Raw genomic sequence first — 14636 nt, 5'->3', positions numbered from 1 at the left:
TTAGTAGCACGCTCGCTTGTCCATGTTTGTTATATCTTATAGAATAGAGGATAACGTTTTTGTGGCTGTTACAACTCAATTAACGTCGCTTTGATTTCACAAATTTTTTGCTTAGTCAGTGTGTGACGTATTGAAAGTACTTTTAACATGTTTTGTTTTAATGAATAACGAACAAACCATGAAATCATAGAGGTGCAGAACTGTCAAGCTCAATAAACTGCTTGAGAATGCTAATTACTTTATTGTGCATAATAATTTCAGCGAATACATAATTAATTTTTAAAGGTTTAGTTTTCTTTGGGAGGGGAGGGAGGGGGACACGGACCTTGTACATCTATCTACCAACATTCAAAGCAACATTAATGACGTGTTTAAAGTTTTAAATTCAAAACAGAAAATAGTATGTAATGAGTTATTATATTACAGTGGACGACAGATATAAAATTTAACTACTCACAATGAATGCAAATTTAACTTTGTGATACAATGACTGTTTACCGTCCGCGCATTTTATTTTTGTCAATTATTTCTTAATATATATTTATGTATGATTATTTTTTGCCTATCACAACAATAGTAACTAAACCTTATCAGTAATAGAAAAGAGTTCAAGCTTATAAACTCCAATTTAATAAGGGAACACAGTGAAAGATTTTTTTAGTGTGACGATGCAGTCAGACACATTGATAAAACGTTTAACACAGTATGTTTATCTTTTCAAACACGGCCGCCAGAAAAACAAACCTGAAGGGGGGAAGACTAGAATTTATAGAATTTACTGAACTCGCTTTGCTCCAACCTACGCTAAAGTACAAAAGATGGAATCAAAAACTAATCTTTGGGAAAGTAGCACCATGCTTTCGTTTCAATTCATTAAAGACAAACCTTTCTATTTCGTTATCTTCATCTTGGAGTATTCTTGACTCTTTTATAGCTTGGAGCGTAAGAACAACTCCATAACCAATGGTAGCGCTGTGTTCACCACCATCATAACCACGAATAACTTTTACGACTTGTGGAAGTGAAAAAACGTTAACAAAATTTTGTAAGGAGTATGAATCTTCAGTCCATTGTAATGTATTTAGCATTTCGTCTTCCATTTTTAATGACGTTTCTATTTTGATGTATTCTATCTGCCGTTGTTTAAAGAATTCTTCTACCGTTGCTTTCTCTAACACTATCGATGTCAGTTGGAGAGCATCTCCTTTGGATAACGACGTTTCTTTGGAACTCCTATAAAAACCGCGCTTAATCTGCGTTTGAAAAAAGTAGTTTAAACGAAATCAACTTTTGCGTATTTGGTATACCTGAATACAACTCAAGAAAAAGTGTTGTCAGTTCACAAGCAAGTGATTAGATACTGTGCATGTATTATGTATGTATTAAATTTAAACAAGTATTCCTAAATGGTTGCAATTGCTGCCTATGTATGTATGAAATGCAGTTCTCCTTTCGTTAGAAAATTTTGGAAAACCTTTCTATTTCACTTTTAAAACATTGCTTGCATTACGACATCATGTGGAGTTTTCGTATTTTATGAAAATTTCGTTCATTCCGACATTGAATTGTATTTGTATCACCAAAATAATGTTCAGGTCATGACGTCAGACATCAACATACTACGAATAACAAAAATTCATTACTCCCCTTTTTTGATGAGGCCTATCATTTTGTTTGATTAAAATCAAACGTCATAAATAATGAAAAATGAAAACTACATGGTTGCCACTGAATTCTGAGACGTTATTTTACAAATCCTTTGCTTTGCACTATCCATGATGGCTGCATGTGTGCTCATTAAAAGCAGTTTAGCATTTTGTTAGGTTTCGCGGTAATGAAATAACTTTCATAAAAAATTAAGGCGTGAACTACTTTATTTCAATTGTGTGTAGCGTGCCAATTAAACAAAACTCATAAAAATCCACACTCAAGCTAGAAAACCGCTATTATCTCTTCCAACAGCAATTTGGTTTTAACTATAAGGAAATTTATTTACAATTGCATCGCAATTCTTGATATTAAAAGTTATAAAAGTTATAAAAATTTCTGAATTGTATGCATACCAGTAAAAACATAATTTTGCACTTATGGTCCTTCAATATCTTTTTCATCTAGGGTTTCGTGTCTCCAATTTTCGCTCATTGCTTTCTTTAATTTGACCAAAGGAAAAAAAGTCATTTTGAAGTGATATTTTAACATTTGTTCGTCGTCTTCTTGGAAGATCTTTCCATCAACCTGTTCTTTGTTAAAGAGTTCACATTACAGTTCACACTAGAATCAACATCAACATCAACAGTTCTTCGCAGAACTACACTAACCTAGAATATCTACATCTATATACATGTAATGTCATAGAATATCTACATCTATATACATGTAATGACTTAGAATATCTACATCTATATACATGTAATGACCTAGAATATCTACATCTATATACATGTGATGACCTAGAATATCTACATCTATATACATTTGATGACCGAGAATATCTACATCTATATACATGTAATGACCTAGAATATCTACATCTATATACATGTAATGACCTAGAATATCTACATCTATATACATGTGATAACCTAGAATATCTACAACTATATACATGTAATGATACTGCCGTGTTAAAACAGTTCACATTAACAGAGAGTGTCTTAAAATGCAAATTTGACGTTGTCATTATGTATGTTGCATTTTGGGGCAGGGGGATATTATGGATATCAGGGCGTGCCTAAAGCCCGGAATAGAACTATCCACTAAATGATGGATTTTTAACTTGTTAAAAAGTCCCTGAACAGTGAACAGACGTCCTCAATTGAGAAGTCTTTTATACGTTGACATGTACGATATCGTTTGATATCAGGTGATTCTTTTTTCGTGGTTAAAGATGTCTCATCCATATCTTGAATGTCGATGCAATCCTAGACAAATCAAGTGTCTATAAAATTTCAACTCTTAAAAAAATCGATTAAAATGATAACTATTCCATTTGTGATGAATTGGTATTACTTTAATTGACAGTGAAAATTCTAATTCACACGTAACCGCTTTGAAATACTTTTATTTCTACAATTCCACATTATTACCTGAACGACGTTGTCAGGATAAAGTTGCCATAAATTGTTTATTGTTTAAGGTAATGGACAGCAAGTTTCTCTCTCCGTAGGATATCCAAATTCTGCCTGAAAAACTCGGTATTTGAAACTTCTTGCTCAACAGCATTAACTGTGATATATAAATGACGATATGATATAACTTTGTTTTTTATAACTGTTCTATAGTTCCAACATATCCACGATAAACTTTAAAATAGAATATGAAATAAGATAAAGCAACTAAAAACAATACAATTATAAATATCTATACAGCATTATTATCCATTCATTATTTCATGTCAATATTAGTAAAAATCTGTGTTATTGTTTGGTCTTGTTCCGATGACATTGGATTGCTGTTTAGACCTCTGATCTGAAGTATTCACAATCGTCCAATTCAACAGCAGTTAAAGCTTTGTCTAATTTCAAACATATGAAGGTCTTCATAAGTGGACCTTTAAATATCACATTATCACCATCACCATCACTCCCACCATCACATTCAATATCACCATCATCATCATCACCACCCCCTTCATCATCACCACCATCATCACCTCCATAGCCATCATCATCAACACTACCACCATCACCACCATCATCATCATCAACATTACCACCATCACCACCATCATCATCATCAACATTACCACCATCACCACCATCATCATCATCAACATTACCACCATCACCACCATCATCATCAACATTACCACCATCACCAACATCATCATCATCATTACCACCATCACCAACATCATCATCATCAACATTACCACCATCACCACCATCATCATCATCAATTTTACCGCCATCACCACCATCATCATCATTAACATTACCACCATCACCACCATCATCATCATCAACATTACCACCATCACCACCATCATCATCATCAATTTTACCACCTTCACCATAACCACACTCACCATCATCGATATCATCATCATCATCATCTATTTCACATACACCATATGCAAATGGCTGCAGATTTTTTTGTTTATCAAAAAAATAAATAAGTACACCAGAGTCCCCATTTTCTAGAAATTGTGAATTACTTTTGACTTTCACTGCATTTTGAAAAATGATTTCCCTCTCTTTTCCATTTGAAGACTTTGTCAAGTGAGAACAACAACGTTCACTTATAAATCCAATGTTATGATAATCTGTACGAACTTTCACAGATTCATCCCCATTTTCGATTCTTTTGTAAAGTTCTTCATTTGCTAAATCTAAATTCAAGGCAAAACATTCCATGTCATCTCCTCCAAGATACTGAAAATAACGTTTACCACCGATGAAAATTCTCACAATATCAACTTCTCCGTCAAAATGACCAACCACGCCATTAGGAAAAGAGGGAAGTTTAACTTCTTTCTTAGTTTTTGGTAGTTTGTAAAAATGAGCTGTACCTTCATTAAGGTGTTTAACGGCATCGCGAATTGCCAAAAAGTCTTTTTTCTGGTTAAAAGCCAATGCACTGTCTACCATGTCACTTGCGCCACAAGCAACATGTGCGCATGTCAAGGCGTAATACCTATTGTTTTTGCCACAGAACATTGTCATTGTACCATGAGAGCCACTGGTAGATTGGTTTGCCATAAAAACATCATTCGGTCTTTGCATTGGATTTGGTGTATCATTTTTTTGAACAGCGCAGAAGTTTGATAAATATCGAATCTTTGGTTTTTTGTAAGGTTTACGTCTGATTTCAATGAATTTTGATGCTTCCCATTTAAATATCTTGTCAATTTGTTTCTTTAAATCTTCATCGGATTTCACTTCATCACCATCAACTGTGATATACAAATGAGGATATGGTATAACTTTGTTTTTTTTAACTGTTCCATAGTTGCCACATATCCACGATATGCTTTATAATAGAATGAGAAATAGGATAAAGAATCTAAATTAAAAACAATGTGCCTATAAGTATCTATAAACCTTCATTATACATTCATATATCCATTTTTCCTATCTTGCAGCTACCAAATAAGATGAAAAAGAGAATTTTGTTTTGCCCATTCCTAAACATACCTTTTAAATTTTTCATGTACGTCTTTTTTAATGTTGTAATGTTCATCAAGAAATTGGCTTTTCAAATTAAATTCTATGAAGAAATGTTGAATAATTGTTGAGCAGTAACAATTTTTTCAAAATTAGGGAAGGCAATTAAAATTTTAGCAGTCGCAAAACTTCAGCTGGCCTCACTATTAGTTTCCTTAGTACCTAGGCTAGCCTCACTATTATTTTCCGCACTATCTAGGCTAGCCTCACTATCAGTTACCGCAGTATCTAGGCTAGCCTCACTATCAGTTACCGCAGTATCTAGGCTAGCCTCACTATTGGTTACCTCAGTATCTAGGCTAGCCTCACTATCAGTTACCGCAGTATCTAGGCTAGCCTCACTATTGGTTACCTCATTATCTAGGCTAGCCTCACTATCAGTTTCCGCAGTATCTAGGCTAGCCTCACTATTGGTTATCTAGCCTCAATCAGTTTCCGTTATCTAGGCTAGCCTCACTATTGGTTACCTCAGTATCTAGGCTAGCCTCATTATTGGTTACCTCAGAATTTAGCTAGTACTATCATTACATTTATCTAGTCTCTGACTGGTTACCTCGGTATCTAAGGTAGGCTCACTATTGGTTAGCCTCATATTGGTTCTCATTAGTTTCCTCAGTTCTCAGTAGCCTCACTATCAGTTTTCCTCATTATTTCAATTTCCATTTTTCCTTCAGAGTTCACAGAACCATTATTATTTGGTACAATTGTAATTGTATCCATATTGGATCCCTCAACCGCTTTCCATACCTTAAATTCTTTCCTTTATTAGATATGCAGCTTTAGTACGCGGACTACCGTCCAAAGTCCACGGTATAAACTACGTCATAGCTACGTCATAGCTACGCTAAACTACGTCATAGCTACGTCTATGCTTACAATTCCATATAACGTCACAAACTCCTACTCAGGCTTTTTGAATAACTTACCTTGTTCATGCAATGAATCACTGCGATTTATCAATACAGGTCTGGTGGCTTTGGTACGGAGAGACGTAGTTTGCTGGACATTCACCAGTACTGCATCGAGTATTTCGAAAATATCTGCATCTTGTCTTATGTCCATCTTTTCATGACGTCCACCATCAAAAATGTTCTTTTTATCTGATGATTGCTCATTTTCAAAAGAAAACACTTCCTTATCACTTGATGATATGACAGGATTACGCATTTCGCCTAATACAGAAATTGAATTAAGAAACTGTTTCTTCCCTGCTAACTTTGTGCTAACCTCACGCGCTAACCTCGCTGCAGTGATATCTCGTGCGATATCACGTGATTTTTTTGTGCTCCATCGGTTTCTGTTCGTTGTCGCCACATCTCCAAGTTCTTTGGTTTTTTCGGTACTCTTGGTGGAGTATCAGTCTTAGCAATAAAAAAATGGCAAAGAAATGAATTATTACAAAACTACATTTCATGTTATAAATTGTGTAAGAATATATAAGATCATATTGGATTGTGTAAGAGCATTTAGAACCATTGACTATCATGCAAAATCATGTGTTGTAATGTTGTCATCATAGAAAATTTTACAACGTTTTCGATATTAACTAAGACCGTGTCATGGCACAATTAACATTTGTAGTCGTGGAGGATGTGAACTAAGACTATGTCATGGCACAATTAACATTTATAGTCGTAGAGGATGTGAACTAAGACTATGTCAAGGCACAATTAACATTTGTAGTCGTAGAGGATGTGAACTAAGACCATGTCATGGCACAATTAACATTTATAGTCGTAGAGGATGTGAACTAAGACCATGTCATGGCACAATTAACAATTGTAGTCGTAGAGGATGTGAACTAAGACTATGTCATGGCACAATTAACATTCATAGTCGTAGAGGATTTGAACTAAGACCATGTCATGGCACAATTAACTATTGTAGTCGTAGAGGATGTGAACTAAGAACATGTCATGGCACAATTAACATTTATAGTCGTAGAGAATGTGAACTAAGACCATGTCATGGCACAATTAACATTTATAGTCGTAGAGGATGTGAACTAAGAACATGTCATGTCACAATTAACATTTATAGTAGTAGAGGATGTGAACTAAGACCATGTCATGGCACAATTAACATTTATAGTCGTAGAGGATGTGAATTAAGACCATGTCACGGCACAATTAACAATTGTAGTCGTAGAGGATGTGAACTAAGACTATGTCATGTCACAATTAACATTTATAGTCGTAGAGGATGTGAACTAAGAACATGTCATGTCACAATTAACATTTATAGTCGTAGAGGATGTGAACTAAGACTATGTCATAGCACAATTAACATTTATAGTCGTAGAGGATGTGAATTAAGACCATGTCACGGCACAATTAACAATTGTAGTCGTAGAGGATGTGAACTAAGACTATGTCATGGCACAATTAACATTTATAGTCGTAGAGGATGTGAACTAAGACCATGTCACGGCACAATTAACAATTGTAGTCGTAGAGGATGTGAACTAAGACTATGTCATGGCACAATTAACATTTATAGTCGTAGAGGATGTGAACTAAGACCATGTCATGGCACAATTAACTATTGTAGTCGTAGAGGATGTGAACTAAGACCATGTCATGGCACAATTAACATTTATAGTCGTAGAGAATGTGAACTAAGACTATGTCATGGCACAATTAACATTTATAGTCGTAGAGGATGTGAACTAAGAACATGTCATGGCACAATTAACATTTATAGTCGTAGAGGATGTGAACTAAGACCATGTCATGGCACAATTAACATTTATAGTCGTAGAGGATGTGTGATTTTTATAAGATCTCACGAATGCCTGCTCCAGTTAAGGAATAAAAGATGTTTAGTGTGTTTACACAGGCTTATGCAAACACAGCTCTAGACCAATGAGCGCACGCGTTTCATTATGTGTATTTTATAATTGTCGATAAAGCCTGTCGCATGATGAGTAAAGGTGAAAAAGATTTTATCAATAAATAAAGCTGGTTGTGTTACCTTACGGAGTCTTTCAGGTTCAATATAATCGTACGAATGCTTATCTTCACTTGAATCTTTTACTAGGACAGCATATTTTCTATCTTCTGAGTTCGTTTCCTTTCCAGGTTTTGTATTCTGCCCTTGTTTTATGTTTATTAAAGATCCACTAACTGGCTATTGATGAAAATATATATGTAAGAGAGAGATACGAGATATTACTGACATTGCACTGAAGTGTTTTCTTGTTTAGTTACCTGGAGAGGTTCGTAAGCGTCATTGACTGATGAATAGGTAGGATCTAAGGAAGTATAATTGTCCTCATCTTGTAAAATCGGTAAATTATCAGATTTTGTCGATTTTTTTGGTTTTAACCTCGGCGCAACATTTGGTGGAGTCTTAATAATAAAAAAGCAGAAGTTTTAGTTTTAAGATTAGATTTATCTTTATGGATAAGAAATTATATGAGTATATGCATGTCAAGGTAGCATTGTTAATGATGGATAAGTAATGATATGAGCGTGTGCATGTCCAGATTGCATTGTTAATTATGGATAGGTAATGATATAAGTGTGTACATTTCAAAATTACATTGTTCATTATGGATAAGTAATGATATGAGTGTATACATTTGAAGATTAAATTGTTTATTAGGGAAAGTAATGATATGAGTGTGCATTTGAAGATTACATTGCTCATTATGGATAAGTAATGATATAGGTGTGTGCATTTCAAGATTACGTTAATCATTATGGATCAGTAGTGATATGAGTGGATTAGTGATGTTCGTTTTCTTAAGGATGAAAGAGGGATAATTTATCATGATTCTATTAGTTTTCTACGGGGAAAAGATTATTGACCTTCCCTAATGTTAAAATGACCTCAATGCCTACCCACAAACTTAAAACTTTAAAGATATTTGCGGTATTTAATGTCATAAACGTAATTACCATATTTCCTGACATTGATGAAGATCTGGCTTGTGCTTTTGGTGCTTTATCACTCTTTGTTTTTTCATGTTTTTGCAACTGCTGCCGGGCATGTTCGGCGACTTTCGAAGACGCTCGCCCTATTATAACTGTTCTGTCTTGCATGTGTTTCTTTACGGCATGCACATGTTCATAAACGTCCAGGTCTTTAAATGCTTTGAGATCAGTCTTGTATAGCTCTTTGTCCAAAGTTTTCACAACTGTGGCATAGGTCTTGCTACCTTTGAGAAAGCCTTCAGCTACTGTAACTTTGATGTTGAGTTCAGTTGGAACGTTCAGGCAAACCTATTTTGATAGGAAGTTGTTTAAAGTAAGATTGACTCCACAGAGCGTTTTATGATGAGCCGGTTATATTATATATAAAATCCATCTTCAAAGATGTAAAATTTATTTTTAATTTGTTATGGTATTCATGAATTGTTCACCCTTTGATTCGCTAATTTAAAGATTTGTTGCATAATATAAACGATACAATTCTTTCAATGAACATATGTTATAACTTAAAGTTTCATAGAGTTATTCTTTCATCAGGAAATGCACTCAGAAAAGCATACTGACAAAATTAACTGCACACTTCTAAAATTTGAAGATCATGTGCAATATATTGTGTGAACTTTCATAGGACATGTTCTGTACAATTATTTGTCTTAAACTTAAGCTTGTCCGTTTAAATGTATAGCTATCTTATAATCAATACCAGCTAACGTATCACCAACCTTTTCTTCTAGACTTGCACATACTGTGGTAACAATTAAATCATTTTCTTGAATTTCTTCAACAACTGTCAGTCGTTCTAATTTACATAAACTTGTTTTGGAATGTCTTGAATCAGGCGAGGAAAAAGTTACGTCATTATTGCCTTCATCTGTGAACCATATCTTAGCTGGGAAGCCAAATTTTGTTTTAATCTCGGCCAAAGTGTAGTACTTTGGGTCTGACAGAGGTACAAACTTAGCTAAGTCGTTTGATGATATGAAGGCGTCATGATTGGCTGATAAATTTTTACATCTGAATCCGACTGAATTCTGTTCGATTTTCTTTATTTCAAGTGTATCGTTTTCTTCTAATGAACTTTTCGGATCATCGCTCCAATTTGCACCAACTTCCACCACTCTTACATACTTTATCTTTTTATATGTTTCAATTAACTGCTTCATTGTCATGCTTACATCGTTGAAATTCATCGGCAGCACTTGCGCTTTAACTTCACATTTTGACGGCAAAAGTATAAATCTTTCTTTCGCTGTTTGACAAACGATTGTATTCGTTTCTCGAAGTTGATGTAGTGTCAAAATTTGATCTCTGCCAATTGTCGTTCTTTCGTCTTCGCCACAGTAGCCATCCTTCACTAAGACGACTTGAGGAAGAGTGAAACTTTGTACGAATTTCTTCAGCAAATATTTCCGGTTACTCCAAATGATAGTTTGTGCTAATTTGTACTCTGATGATTCCGACATGCTTAAATTTCTTGAAGGAAGTAGCTCAACTTGAGCTTCTTTTAATCAAAGTTCTTTTGACGTGTATTGTATAAGGCTACAGGAGTTTATAACTGTATCAAATATCTGCAAGTGGAAGTTAAATAGCACAAATTGTTTGGAATTTTAAGTGCTCCTATGAAAGTCTTTTTTGTTTAAACTTGTATAATGTATTTCTATTGAGATAGAACTTTTTTTAAATGAAAAGAAAGTTTCTTAGTGCATTTGAAGAAGAGATTATTTGGCTCATTAAATGTTTGAGTGGACATGCAAATTTGTGTCACTTGTCTACTGCAGTATTTATTTACATATTTTTATTTAATTTTTTCTTTGACTCTGCGGGAATCCTTGCCACTTACAGCAATTCTCTCTGTAAATAGGATTAAAAGGAAAATTCTAGGCTTTCCTCAACTGGTGCTTTTTTGTCAAATTGTTTACTAAAACACAAATAGCAACCTAAGCATGAGAAATATAGTATGATATCATTTATACATTCCCCGACTTTAAGTGTAACAATGTCTTCATAAACATCATAACCATACGTGTGCATTACAGGTATTAATCCAGATGTCATTTTTTCCGAATGCGTGTACTCTTCTGGCAACTTTTTAACGGACATATGTTCTTTATCTATAGCAAAATAAACAAAATCCAATTATATAAAGAACTTCTGTTACTGAAAGTATTTAAAGCCATGGCAACTATTTGTAAAAGCATTTAGTCTAATCAATTTACACACCTGAATCGTTGGCTGACTCTCTATTTATCATCTTCTGAATATCACCCTCATTTATACCATCATATTTTTCTTATATGCAACACTCATAGACATATAGTATTAGAATTTGATCTTACTTTGAAAGCATTTGCTTTATTTGTGCTAACCTGACAATAAGGAGAGATTTAGTCTCTTCATCATTTGTGGTACCACATTGGTTAGCCAAAATGTTTGTACTTTGGGTATGATTTCTATAGAAAAAGAGGGATTCTACTTGTGGGGTTATAAAAAATTCCTTTTCTTGTTCACCAAACAAAATGACACAGCTTCAATTCAATAACAAGCATCAGAGTTTGAACTTTTCAATACTATCTTGAGTTGTTCCTCAATGAAAAAAATTCCAATGTCCAAATCACTGCAAATTTCTGGCTTCATGAATGCTTGTCTAGGGTCTATGTTTTTATGTGTCCACGGGCACTTGTACTCAACAACGACTATTTGGCATGGGGATTGAAATTTCCCTTGAGTGGTGTTGTCAGGACTAGCTCCAAGGAATGGCAATGTTCTTGAAATCGTTAAGCCCGTTGAAATCAAGCTCAATTGGTTGTCTTTCTTAGATTCAACACTGTATTAAAATTTTCTTGCACTGTCTTTTTGTTTTAACCCCAGTGTAATGGATTAAGGCAATTATCTGCATTCGTTATTTTGTGATAAGTGGCTTCTTTGTTTCAAAAATTCTTTCAACAATTTTTAACACAATTTTTTGTTGTTTTTAACAGACAATTTGTATTGTGTAGACATCTTTTGCCTTTGAGGCCGTCACAAATCCAGTTTCGTGTACAAACCACGATTTGCACTGCCACGGTTTTTTTTTGTAAGCGACTTTCTTGCAAAAAATTCTTTCTTTTGCATTTTCAATTTCTTTCATATTTCACATTACTTTTTGTTCCATTATTCCTTTTTGAAAATAGTCTTCTGCACAAATATCTTTCTTCCTCTTTAGGAGGTCTTCATCTCTCTGCAGTTGACGATCTAGTATATTTAATATAACTGGTTTGGCACTCAGAAGTTGCATCGAGTTTGCTACAGATTTTTGTTGGTCAGAAGTAGGAGGAATGGAATGGAATTAGATGACGCGGGTCATAATCAATATATTGAGAAAAAGTTTAGCTTCGAAATATCTTTCTGCATGCTTCTACATCATGTTGCTGACTTTTAAGAGCTGCTGACCTTTTTCTGCTTCACACAATAACCGGTTTCCTTAAATCACAAGGATTTGTTTCAGGTTTAGGTTTTCTAGTCCATTGACATGGACCACTAGTTACACTATTTTCATCTTTTGTCTTTAAAAGGTCTTCAAGTGAATACATTGGAGTTGCAATATGCTTGCAGTCACCGTCTCTTCCACGCAAGCACAGACAATAGGCAACAGTTCCTCTATTTGTCCCTTTTCCATCTGGAAGAAACCACAAATCATAGAACTCTTTCCCATCTTTTGTTCAGTCCCTCATTTGTGGTTTGACTTTGCCGACAAACAAATGCACACAGGTTTCTTTATGATTGTAAGCCAAAAAAACTCGACATAACCACGTAAAATAACCTGTAATCTTCGTATAACTTATTAGCAGCAAGACCTTTTTGCTTGTCGCTGTCAGATGATTGGAAAATGAGATGGTTAAAAATGTCAAATAAACCAAACGGTGGACACTTCTGAAAGTCGTTGACTGCTTTAACTGTGAAAGGATCGGGCAATTTTATGCATCTATCAATAAGCGTCGGCTTATGTTTAGTTTTTCTTCTTGTTCGGTAATAATACGTTGTACCGACAGTTTCTTATTTTCAACAGCACAAGCTATTGCTACATGACCTGCTTTTAGATAACTATTAACCGAAACTCTGCGATCTTGAAGATACTTTTTTAACTCGGGCATCTTCGTTTCTTTAAATTTTTTGAACAAATTTGCTACAAATGTTTAAGGCTGAACAATGCAAAAATCTCTCGGAGTTTAATAAAATACTGCTACATTAATCTAGCATGTATTAAAGAATCGTTTGTTTGTCCAACTTTTTCAATTAGTGTGGGAAAATACTGCCCGCAAAGTTTGACGCCAAAGTTACCAATTGATTTCGTCACAGAGTCTAGCTTTAGGTAATACATGGTCTTCTGGAAAATTAAAAAAAATTGTTGAAAAGTATTTGGTCAACTATTTATAAATTAGCATCCTCGTTACATTATAAAAGGTATAAATTGTGTCACTTATGAAATAGAATTGTCATAATTTTCATTGTCAATCTTTCCAATCTATGATAGGGGATTGTTTTTGACATAAAGCATCACATGAAGGGCCTACATAGTTTCCATTTCGCTCAAGCTTATTACGTAATTTTGTCAAACTCCTTCATCTGCAATGTTGATTTGAGTATAAATTATAATTAGGAGGTTTGCGCATGCTTGTGCAGTTGCATTAAGCAAAGGAAACATTAGAGAATAATAATAAGATAAAAATAGCAAATGATTTTCTATGAGGTAAAGATATCTTAACCAGTTATGAATATTGATCTATTTGTGAACTTGCTTTCAGAAATTTTAACATTTTACATTATTTTTATCTTTAACGTTTCATTGAGCATGATGTTGTTATGGAATTGAAACTCGAGTTGTCATTAATTTACTGTGGTAAATTTACATGTTTTTATTTGATTTTTTCTTTCGTTATGCTACAATTATCATTGCTCTACAACAAATTGTTTTTCTTTAACAGAGCTGTGATATTGTAGCATTATGCAATTCGTGACCGTCCGCCCAACTTTGAGAAAAAGATTTGGTCATTGGTTTTTGACAATCCTTGTTTCGTGGCAGAGCAAATATTTGCTACAATTTGCTGTCCATTTTTTTTTTACATTGTCCGGCAAAGTTAAAGCAGAAACAGTGTAATGTCTCGTATTTTCTTTTTTGCTAACTTTAATGCAAAACCTTGTTTCTTCTGTACTAATGAAATTGAATTGCTGTCTTCGGGAACTCTGAAGTATTCACTAATGTCCAATTCAACTCCTAAAGCTCGTCATCGTCATCATCATCATCAATTCTTTAAAATGACATCCAAAAGGATAATAAACACAAGAAATAGTAAAAAAGATGATAAATATTTAACAGGAATTTATAGTTATTAATTTCGTAGCTAATAAACGAAATTAAACATGTTGAGAGGCACTTCATATAGTTCAAATCAATTTATTTCTTTTAATCAAAAAGCATCATATAACGAGTACATTCTTGTTCTTTTTATAAAGTGTCTTGAGGACAACAGCGACCTATACACGCAAAAGAAAAAAAAAA

The 14636-nt window shown here is 34.1% G+C and overlaps 1 protein-coding gene and 1 long non-coding RNA gene across 2 annotated transcripts; both read right to left on the bottom strand.

Annotated features, from left to right (window-relative positions):
- Positions 1 to 1965: 1965 nt before the first annotated feature.
- On the bottom strand, positions 1966 to 3680 carry LOC124450842. The gene is made up of 2 exons (XR_006950224.1): positions 2517 to 3680; positions 1966 to 2318 (listed from the first exon to the last, which is right to left on the bottom strand). It is a non-coding gene; the product is annotated as an uncharacterized LOC124450842 (long non-coding RNA).
- A 2646-nt stretch (positions 3681 to 6326) lies between these two features.
- Positions 6327 to 10645, bottom strand: LOC124450841. Its single transcript, XM_047001503.1, has 5 exons — positions 9823 to 10645; positions 9068 to 9391; positions 8375 to 8515; positions 8139 to 8294; positions 6327 to 6526 (listed from the first exon to the last, which is right to left on the bottom strand). The coding sequence occupies exons 1-5, from the start codon at positions 10561 to 10563 to the stop codon at positions 6401 to 6403; spliced, it is 1488 nt and encodes a 495-aa protein (XP_046857459.1). The 5' UTR covers positions 10564 to 10645; the 3' UTR covers positions 6327 to 6400.
- Between the last annotated feature and the right edge of the window lie 3991 nt (positions 10646 to 14636).

This window comes from Xenia sp. Carnegie-2017, unplaced genomic scaffold (assembly GCF_021976095.1).
Source record: "Xenia sp. Carnegie-2017 unplaced genomic scaffold, XeniaSp_v1 HiC_scaffold_24, whole genome shotgun sequence".
Classification (NCBI taxonomy): Eukaryota; Metazoa; Cnidaria; class Anthozoa; order Malacalcyonacea; family Xeniidae; genus Xenia; species Xenia sp. Carnegie-2017.
This window is presented reverse-complemented; position numbering and strand designations above follow the sequence as displayed.

Bases quoted from the DNA above. Each gene is read 5' to 3' on its own strand.
- LOC124450841 (XM_047001503.1), bottom strand. From the start codon at position 10,563: ATGTCGGAATCATCAGAGTACAAATTAGCACAAACTATCATTTGGAGT. The intron at 8,516-9,067 runs GTAATTACGTTT...TTTATTATTAAG, and splicing joins CATCAATGTCAGGAAATATG to ACTCCACCAAATGTTGCGCC. The intron at 6,527-8,138 runs GTAACACAACCA...TTTATTGCTAAG, and splicing joins AACCTGAAAGACTCCGTAAG to ACTGATACTCCACCAAGAGT.